Consider the following 10,657-nt stretch of genomic DNA (forward strand, 5'->3'; position numbering starts at 1 on the left):
GACTTTAGTTTTGATTTGAAGTTGAGGTTATTGGTTGTATTTTGCATCGTTTAAAATACGATAGCCTTTTATAACTCTTATTTATTTATTAAACTTTAATAAATTCAGAAGATGACGACTAACGGAGTTATTAACAATGCGGTAAATATAAATTAACAATATTAAATACTTGTAATTATAGAATGAAACCATTTCCGTAAAATGATAATTTCCTGAATTGAAGCATAGCTCGAAGTTGATTAGAATTGATTAGCGAAAGTAGAATGACCATTAACATTTAACCATTATACTTATTATTTCACAGGTTTTAGGTATATTTAAAGTAATTTAGATCGTTTAATTGATCAATAATAATTCTAAAACTCATTTTTATTGCGCTTTGACCTCATTCTACTTATCATATATAATTTTTAGTATTTGCTCTCTTCGTAAACGTTGTCTTTTTAAGGTTCTATTGACACAATTACAACAAAATTGAGCACTACTGTCTTCTGGTTTAAATTATTAAATTAATATTACTCATTTTAATAATTTCTTGACTTTTTATGTAACATACAAAAATATATATTTTTTTAAATAACATTAAAAACAATACTATTAATACTAAATGAGACCTGTCTGTGGCATTATGTACTTATAAGCTATAATGGGTGTACAAACCAATAAGACCCTATACTTTAAAAAATTAATTCCCAAAAAAATAAATAACATCCTTTGAGATTAAAAAATATATTAGGCAAAATTAGGATGGCACACACATAATATCACCCATTATAGATCCATTTCATCACAACCTTGAAAATATGTTGGGGTAATTAATCTTCATGTAAGACTGATTTTTAATAAATTGTACATGATATCTTGACCAACTGCCTTGGTGGTGTAGTTTTACTGCATGCGCGGTACAACAGCGCTCTGAGGTCCTGGGTTCGTATCCCGGGTAAGGCAGTGATATTTGGGTTTCTCTGTTCAGTATCAGCCTGGAGTCAGAAATTTGTGCTTGATATGGCGATAGGCTCGCTCCCAATCACATTGTGGGACGGAATATACTCAGCGAAAAATGGGTGCCTTGGTTGCGCCTCTGCATATCCCTTCGGGATAAATGCCTGATGTGTGTGTGTGTGTGTGTGTACATGATATCAATATCAATCAATTGACATTTTCCACTAGCTGTCATAGATGCCATCTCATCTCATAATCAACATTGGTTCTAGGTAAAAACATTAAACAATATCTTCTGTATACAGCAGCATGGTTGTGGAACCTCATGTAAAATAGTTAAATGTTGGAAGTGGGATATAGCACAAATAACTTCACCGCAAACAAGAAGATATATAAAATATGCTGTACTTATATTAAACAGACCTATTCTGCAGAGTAATGAGTTTATAAAAGATTTTTGGAATAATGGTAAGATTGTAATAAACCTCTTTATTGTATTCATTATTAAAATGTTATGTTTAGAGTTTAAGCTTAGTCTAAGTTTAGATATCCAGCCTGGATATTTATGTCAAACATAACAATAGTCTTAGAAAAAAATTAAATATCATGCATGTTATTGTAAAAATGATTCCATTTGGAATTCTTTTGTTATTTCTTGTTTGTATATTAAATTGTAGCCACAGTTAGAATAACTATTGATGGTGGCACAAAACAGTGGGACAGATATCTGAGTAACATGCCTGAAGGGTCACAGAAAGCAATGAAGATACCAGATCTTGTAACTGGAGATTTTGATTCCATAACGGAAGATGTCATGCAGAAATACAAAAAGAAAGGTTGTAAGGTGAAACTTAAAACAAAATTTTTATTTGAAAGTAGTTTGACCGCACTAGTAATATTTATTTTGCTGGGTAATGCTTTTGGATCAACATTATATTTTGCTTTCCTTTTTTTAATATACAGGGTCATCTTGATTGCATTATTAAATGAAGTTACATACTTATCTTCTTGAAAATAATAATGAGTTACTTGAGCTGTAGATCTGTTAACCAAAAAAGTGTAAATATTGAACAAAATAAATATCAATTAATATTAATTTTAATTTAACAGTCATTCTACTACTACTCTAAGAGAAATCGTTGCAGCGTCAATATCACACTTTTACTCAGAAATACACTCACGCACGCGAAATACATTCACACACACGCCATATTCGCAATCAACTACAAAATGAACAGAAACATAAAACTGGGATGTAGGTGAAAATATTCCTTATTTATGAATGATTTTTGACATAATGTTAGCAGAGGTAGTAGTTTCATTTATTAGCGCAATGTCAAAATGACCCTGTATTTAATAAAATATTTTTGGTAACAAACATCATTTTGTTCACTTTTTCAAAAGTATTATATACTGGTATTTAATTTACTTCGTTTTTTTTGTAGATAGTACACACTCCAGATCAAAATCATACAGACTTTACAAAAGCTTTGATGGAATTACACAAATATTGTCAAGAAAATAAAATACAGGTATTCTTACATATTTTTTGTACATAACCATTACCTTGATCGCCTTATTTCCAATACTATAGTTACTTATGGCTTCATGGAGTAAAGGCGGTAGGTTTACACTTTCATTTTATCACCCACTACTATTGAATGCTCATCCCATCATGTAATAGGACTAACTTATTTAGTCTTATTGCTGTATCATGTATAAATTACAATAACAGATAATTCAAATATTGTACAAATGCAGTCATATAAAGTTTAATAGTGTAACTGGATAACAACCCAGAAATTGACATTCCACATCAAAGGTTTTTTCCTACAATGAAATAGTAATAGAGAATAGAGCTAATTAGTAGTAATTTTTATGTAGACTTAAATATTCTATCCCCTTCACCATTTTGTTTGACATTTTTTTAGTGGTAAGTAGGTGTTCATAGACAGCATTGATTCATTTTATAAAGTGTAGCATTTACTTTACACATGTACCTTATACAGTCACACTGTTTTAATAGAAAAATCATTGAAATTACAGATGGACAATGTTATAGCAATAGGACAAAGTTCAGGCCGACTCGATCAAATATTAGGAAATATTCAAACATTATTCTTAGCTAAAGAGAAGCAACTATTAAACCCAAACACTAAGTTGTTCCTAATGTCAGATGATGCTATATCATGGCTCCTGCAACCAGGTGACCATGTTGTTTCTATCCCTGATGACACAAGGAAGCACAAGAGAGCATGGTGTTCATTGGTTCCTATTGGGGAGACTTGTCAAAGTGTGACCTCTAGTGGACTTAAATGGAATTTAAGTAAGTAATGTTTATATGAAATGTATATAACTTTCGCATTTATCAATGTCAAATACAAATTTACTGCATATCTTCCAAATATATTCATGAAGATTTATATCTTTTTGTTTATGAATACCCAATTTACTTGCATCTCCCTGTGAGACTGAGAGTCCCTGTGATAGCATCTTTTCCTGGATAAAAATAGCCCGTGTTTAAATCTTAGAATTGGTCTATCTGTGTTCCTAATTTTGCCCAAATCTATTCAGAAACTTAAGCATTTATTTTTATAAAAAATCAAACAAAAATAACTTTAACATTTATGCTGCTATAGTAGGAAGTCGGATTGTAGTTTACATATAAGTGTCTTCAGGTCAACCCCCAATTACTTATTGCTGTGCACTTCGTCTTTTCCTTATATGTTAAATATTGTAAAAACCATTGGACGCATTCTGATCTTAATCATTATAGCAGGAATTCTTAGTAGAATACTACTTTTCTGCTTTTTCTTATAGAACATGTAAAAGTGCCATATCTGTACAATAATATTTAAAGAAATATGTTTTTTATTTTAAAATACTATGTCTAGGCTATATTTTATACATAACAAGGAGTGGCCTAGTGCTTACATCCGTAAGTACTCAAATCTTAAAAAATAAGACTGGTTATTCTTACTTATTTCCTGCAAAATTATAATGAGGTTGACTCTACGACGCATTTTATGATCACTGCAATTATTGTGACGCCACCGGTATTATAGCCACAGAGTTGTAAAAGAGGCAGAAAGGTGTCTCCTTTATTCACTTAGATGTTATTTAAATTTTCAAAGAATTTTAATGCTGCTTTTACATAATGTTTTTTTTTTTTCATTTTCTGTTTATTAATGAAAATTTATTCTTCATATTCAAGTATCGTGAGAAATTTTATAGTAGTCTACTTGACATGTAAATGTTTTGTTGTTATTTTCAGATGATCAACCTCTGAAATATGGTGAAATAGTAAGCACATCGAACACATTCGACGGATCGGAGAAGGTGATGATCAAATGCAGCAACACATTGCTCTGGTCAATGCGAGTTCCGTGCTTATTAGGTATATTATTCGTTTCAAATATTTTTTCCATAAACTAATTATTACTCTATCATATATTTTTTTTATGCGGAACGTTAAAATCTCCCCTCTCCTTGAGCCTGACACTTTAACACTGCACAAGACCGCAGTTCTGCTCTCCTGACTATTCTAATAGTTAGATTAGTGTTCAAAAATATCATTCCTTAGTCGCCGGTGTTTCCATTTTTTCCTAGTGACCATTCCGAGCCGAGGTTTGTAACCTGTTAGTGGGTTGACCTCGGAGTGGTTACTTAATTCAAAGGGTTGTGAGCGTCTATAATGCTCATCCGAAAGAACGGTGTGTTTGAATAAGCTTTTTCGAGTGAGGATATAAAGCGTTTAGGCATGTTATAAAAAATATAGAGGGAACAGTCTCTCACTGACGCGAATTGTCAAGAGCTTAGTGTTAAGCAAAAGTTGTTGGTGCAAAACGTCTATTTTGTTGACTCAATATATCCTAAAAGTTTCAAAGAATTTATATAAGACTTGACTTGGCATCGGCTCCGCCCCCGTTAAAAAGATTTTTCGGAATAAAAAATAGCTTGTATCACTCAGGAATAATGTAGCTTCCTATTAGTGAAAAAATAATAAACATCGGTTAAGTATTCTCTGAGACTGGCGTGTTCAAACAAACAAACTCTTCAGCTTTATATATTTAAGTCAAGATAAGATGTATAGTAATCAATTTAAAATTGTTCCAGGTCAATAAAAAAATCGGAAATATGCCGCACAGTGCAGCGAATTTAGAGATATGCATTCTACTAAGTAGAGTGTCACATGTAATACTGTACAACATTCGAAGTGGTTTTTTACTTCTTATTTGAATTGGTGGGTAAGCTATTGTGCCTACAAAAAAATATGTTTCCGTGTAGGTACTTAGTAAAATAGGAATTTTGTTTAGTTTCTCTTTATGTAGCGAACAATATGCAGGTGCTATGTGTTTTAGAGCTGATTTTTCAATTATCAGATTTTTTATTAGACGAAAGTATTTAATAATTTGACAGGTTCTCTGCGAAAATTGATTATAAAAATTGCACTGAATTGACTACTAGAATTTATCTGTTGTTTTAAAATGAGCTCTAAAATATTATAAAGAATGATACGTAAAACTGCCTTAAAGGCAAAATGTATTGGTGAATTGTAATATTTATATTTTTTTAAGACCCGAATAGTCACATTGGAAATTCGTTGATTAAAAGTAGAACAGATACACTCATGTTAATATTTTTTTAAAAATTAATTAATATTTTGGAAATTGATGTAAACTATTTTTAGTATCTACGTTGTAGGCAGATCACAATAGGGATCACAGATCATAATATTTGTCTATGATTGATTTTGTTCATTATGCTATTCGCATCAGCATAAAGCCCATTTGTGGACATAGCAAAGAAAATTGTCTAAGTAATAAGACAGCAATTCACAGTTAAAATATTGTGATGCGCAGGATTGGTCCTGTAGGGGGATGTCGCGGGACCCCTTACTTCTTACTTCTACTTTCTTACTTGCGGATCAAAATTCCCGATGACGTGACGTCACGTGAATAAATTGTGGTTCTGTTCTGTTTCTCGACACCCTTTCTTCTACATTTCAAACGCTGATTACTAGATTTTTTTTTACTGGATTTAATATTATTTTCCGTATTAAGATTTTTCATATCAATATTTAACGTAAATTTTAGATAATAGTGAAAATCAAAAACGATTCAAATACCTTGTTGACCTCAAAAACCCTATGTATGCAGTGTATAATATATCCACACGCAACTATAAACTATGAAATTTGTTCCTAACAACGGAAGTAGTTTGACACGATCTAATTAATTTTGAAAAATATAAGGAACTTGTTTTCATTCCAGATTCTTACAAATATATTACCTCTTCAAAACAAGTTCTTGATCACCGTTTTTTTAGTATAATCAAGATTATTCGATGTAATAAAAAATTACATTCAAGTTGTTACACGGTACTTTCTAAGTTATACAGGATGGTGTCAGAATGAAAAGGGAAAAAATATTAGTTTAGACTGTTTGTGGTGCTTATAATAAATTAAGAGTTGAGATTAAAAAATAGCAATACACATAGAATGTTTAGCAGCCTCATAATACATAATTTTCCCGGTACTATAGTAAATTTTAAGTGTTATAAAAGTAAATTAAAACTAGCTCAATCTACGACATACAATTTAATAATGTTTAAAAATCACTGAAATTAAAAAAATCACATTCAAATCTTTTTTTATACTTCTTATCTATGAGTGAAGTTTGAATACTTAGTCCAATATTTTTGTATCGTCATGTCGATAATTAATAAATTTCAATCAGTTATAATTAGCAATAACACCATCCCAAATGGGACTTAAATGGGAGAAACATTTATTGTGTATTCTAGTAATATATTGTGGTCTCAATATAATTCCTTGTTGATCCATATTAGACACTTGCAAATATCATTGGTTTATTTTTTTATTTTTGTTTAATTTTTGTAATATTTTTGAATGTTTAATTACGTTTTATTTTTGTAATACTAATGCAAATGTTACATTATTATTATCTAGTTAATTTTAATATCATTTATGTTTTTATTGTTTACATGGCATTGAATACTTATATTGACATCGGATTGTCACTTCGAGTAAACAATTTTTGATATGTTATGAAGTATGTTTGTAATTTTAGTTGAATTAAATTCTTGTTATAAATGTTATTGTAGACTGATAGATCGGGATATGCTATAGAATGTACTTATTAGATTATAGAAATGTATTTAGAATAAATAGATATGTTCCTGTTTTTTGTCCTTTAGATCGTAGTAGCACCAAGAAAATATAATAAATTAGTTATTAACACTATTGCTATTACATAGTCTGAGTTGTTCAATTCATTGACTTTTTAGCCGGAAGCTATTTGTAAGAACAAGCAAACTTTTTACTTGGTGCGGTTTCCTCCTTAGTAACAGAGCTGTCTAAGTTATTGTCTGTTAAATAAGGAAGGAACTATATGGCGCTTTAATTTTATATTTACAATCATTTTCAAAAACTTTGGTAAACTTCCAATTAAATAAATCCAGAGTTATGACTTTAATTGTAATTCTACCGCCTGGCAATTTAATCCAGTTGTTAGAGACAATGCATTGTAGCATCTCTGCTCTGGCAACATTTCTTTGCCCAGTCATTTTTAGTAGGTTTTTAAACCAAAAAGAACGTAATTCATTTCTTTCTGGTTTTTTCAAGCCCAATAATCATGGCCGAATTTTCCTGTCATATTTTGTGACCTTCGTAAATTTACGTAATAGCTTTTACAAAGTATCCTTTAGTTTCGTCCACCTCACGTGTTCCTTTTTTGTTTTTTTTTTATGCGTAGGTTAAGTTTATAAAAATGTATGCCTATAAATTTTATTTTGTTATATGGTGGTAATATATATAACATTTTTAATACATTTGGAGTTTATTATTTACATGTACACATTGATGCTATGATTTAAATTTTTCACCGTATTCTGTTATAAGTAGGCATATAAATTTACATTATTTACACAAAACGTATTGCACACATTCTCGCATTAATTAATTAAACGGTGTGTAGTGTGGAGTAATAAATTGGGAAAAATATCAAGTTGTTAAGCTACTATGTTATGTAGGTATACGTAAAACGTGTATGCAAGACCCAAGGGACAAAATAAATTACATTTATAAATTAACTAGCTTAGGTACATCACTCTATGCGTAACCGCAAATAATTTTTTTTTTTCACTTGCGTCGTAATTGTAGATGAAAAAAGGCAAAAGCGTGTATTGCGTTAATAGAGAATAACTCAAAACTTATATGTTGTTTATTTTTCACCTGATTTTAATCTTTCTATGTTGGAATTTACATGACTTGAAAATTGTATAAAAGTCAATAACAAAAATGTGTCAAATACCTTATTCCAAATGCATAATATTACAAATTAACAATAAATTTTACTTTCGTATAGAATATTATTGCATCTTTTTTTAACTTGACTACACGTTTGTTAGCCTGGCAAGGGCCGGCTTATATACACACTGGACTTTTGGGTGAGCGCTTTAGGCAATCGCAACCCTTGGAAATGAAGCAACCATGTTGAGGGTCTCATTGCAGCACTAAGTATTCTTATAGGAATCTAAGTAGAATTGTAAAGATTTAGCTTTCCTCATATTTTTTAATACGTTTATCAGTGCCGGAATTATATTTCTTATGAGTGTAGGCCACTTTATTTCCGCCGCCCCATGTAAGTAGATGTATGTATGATGTATGTATGTATGTAGGTTTCTAAATTACTTAATAATGTTCCATTTGTTTGTATTATGGAAGACACTAAAGTTAAATAAACTGACTGACTGACGTTTATACTTCCATAATTCAATAGGTATTTGATCACTCGCACAATTTTATAACGCGGGAATCCTGGTCAAGGTTATTACGTGAACACCTAGACAACGTTATACTAGCACAGTTTTAATATACGCAAACTCTGGATATTAAATATTATTAATTCGTGAACACCTGATCAGTTTTAGTAAGCGAACATCTTGGATAATTTTAATGGGCGAACACACTGTACAATTCTAATACGCGAACACCCTGAATAATTTTAATGCGTGAACACCTGGTTATTATTAATACGCGAACGCCTGGTCAATATTAACACCCTAACCAATTCTAATGCGCGAACACTAGGCAATTTTAAAACGCGAAAACTGGGTAATTTGAATGTGTGAACGCTCTAAATAATTCTAATACGCGAACACCTAATTTTGCTTAATTTTACTTAATTTTCATGTGCGAGCACCCTAGGCAATCTTAATGTGCAAATAATCTAAACAATTCTAATACGCAAACACCCTGAATAATTTTAATATGCGAACACCCTTTTTTTTCCCCTTCGGCGCATTAGGGACGGCTGCGGACCTTCCTCTGACGGAAGTGTCTAAGTCTTCGTCCGCAGCCGCCCCTGCGTGGTGCCGCCTTGCGGCCCGTCTCCTAATTGGCTCAGAAGCCCCCGCACACCGAAGGACGCCCTCGGCGTCTACGGCAGCATGAGGCCAACTACACACTGCTGTCCATCACGGGGGTCAACCGAAAAATGTGCAAAAATGCACAAAAATGCACTAGGGCGGACAGCTCCCTGCTGCCCGCCGACGACCACCTTCGTGGCCCCTATTAGTCGCCTCTTACGACAGGCCGGGGATACCGTGGTGGAATTCTCCAAACGCCACCATTCCACAGGGCGGAATACGCGAACACCCTAAACAATTCTAATGCGCGAATACCTGAGGCGATTTTTATTTTATTATACCGAGATAAGACTTCCAAGACTATGAATTACTTGTGCGCAATACACAATCACACCGCCTACTTACTGACTCCAGGTTGCGACTGAGTAATTTTTAAGATGGAAATACCCAGTCACATTGGTTATTTGCCCGGCCTGGGAATCGAACCCAGGACGTCAGCTTGGTAGTAGCACTCGTACAGTGTACAATTACAAATACGCCACAGAGGCAGTACCTACCTATTTTATGTGAGTTATGTATAACTCAGTAAACTGACATAATTACAAGATTAAGAAAATGCTGTTTTAATGTAATAATAATTATCAGTAACATTTAAATTTCACTAAATATAGCTAGCATGATTACACACAGAGTTAACCTAAAAATTGGAAAGTCAAAAATGTTTAAAACATTAACTACTTAATTATAAATTTATAATGTTTACTTCAACAATCGCTATTAATTTGTGTTTTACTATGACGTATGTTGTTTGTTTTTTTCTCATATTATAAAGCAAAACACTAATTAAGTTAATCACCCAATATTTTTCGTTAGCACTGATCTTATTTATTATGTTCATATAGATAAATTACCTCTTATATGAATAAATGTTTTAATCTTTAGGATGGTTTATTTTTTACTTAATGAGGCATTCTTTTTCGCCGACTTTTATTTATCTGTATACAATTTAAATTATTAAGAGTAAAAGGTAAGTAATAACACTAAATAAAGGTATTTTTTAAGTACAAAAATCGGTGAAAATATCTCCTTATGTTGAAAGCTTTTTAATAGTTCAATAATCTCCGTGGAACGATACCTAGCTTATTTGATACTATTTTACCAATATACTAGCCCATTGACAGAAAAACATTATCAAACAAAAATAGGTACGCATCAATATGTCAAGTTATAACTTATGTATCCGTAAATTTATCAAAAATACCGACATTGCGTACTACACACAACATACGCATTGATGAGCCGGCCGAGGTCACGGAGGCTGCAG

The 10,657-nt window shown here is 31.8% G+C and overlaps 1 protein-coding gene across 5 annotated transcripts; it reads left to right on the forward strand.

The window, feature by feature from the left end:
• On the forward strand, window positions 1-7,148 carry LOC115446895 (thiamin pyrophosphokinase 1). Of its 5 annotated transcripts, XR_003938963.2 has the most exons (8): window positions 1-141; window positions 1,215-1,410; window positions 1,620-1,786; window positions 2,388-2,474; window positions 2,989-3,268; window positions 4,217-4,339; window positions 5,059-5,185; window positions 6,216-7,148. XR_003938963.2 is itself a non-coding variant. In XM_030173721.2 (7 exons), exons 1-7 carry the CDS (start codon window positions 112-114, stop codon window positions 5,064-5,066), a joined length of 891 nt encoding a protein of 296 aa, XP_030029581.2. In that variant the 5' UTR covers window positions 1-111; the 3' UTR covers window positions 5,067-7,148. The 5 variants fall into 5 exon arrangements, 4 of the variants coding, with proteins under 4 accessions (XP_030029581.2, XP_030029582.2, XP_030029583.2 ...); XM_030173721.2 differs by having other exon boundaries at window positions 5,059-7,148; XM_030173722.2 differs by having other exon boundaries at window positions 1,620-1,778; window positions 2,392-2,474; window positions 5,059-7,148.
• Window positions 7,149-10,657: the final 3,509 nt, after the last annotated feature.

Source organism: Manduca sexta, chromosome 20 (genome assembly GCF_014839805.1).
Source record: "Manduca sexta isolate Smith_Timp_Sample1 chromosome 20, JHU_Msex_v1.0, whole genome shotgun sequence".
Lineage (NCBI taxonomy): Eukaryota > Metazoa > Arthropoda > Insecta > Lepidoptera > Sphingidae > Manduca > Manduca sexta.

What these genes read in the sequence shown, in the direction of transcription:
- LOC115446895 (XM_030173721.2), top strand. Translation starts at nt 112, where the DNA reads ATGACGACTAACGGAGTTATTAACAATGCG. An exon ending in ACGGAGTTATTAACAATGCG is followed by an intron (nt 142 to 1,214) that starts GTAAATATAAAT and finishes CATTGGTTCTAG; the next exon opens with GTAAAAACATTAAACAATAT. An exon ending in ACAAAAAGAAAGGTTGTAAG is followed by an intron (nt 1,787 to 2,387) that starts GTGAAACTTAAA and finishes TTTTTTTTGTAG; the next exon opens with ATAGTACACACTCCAGATCA.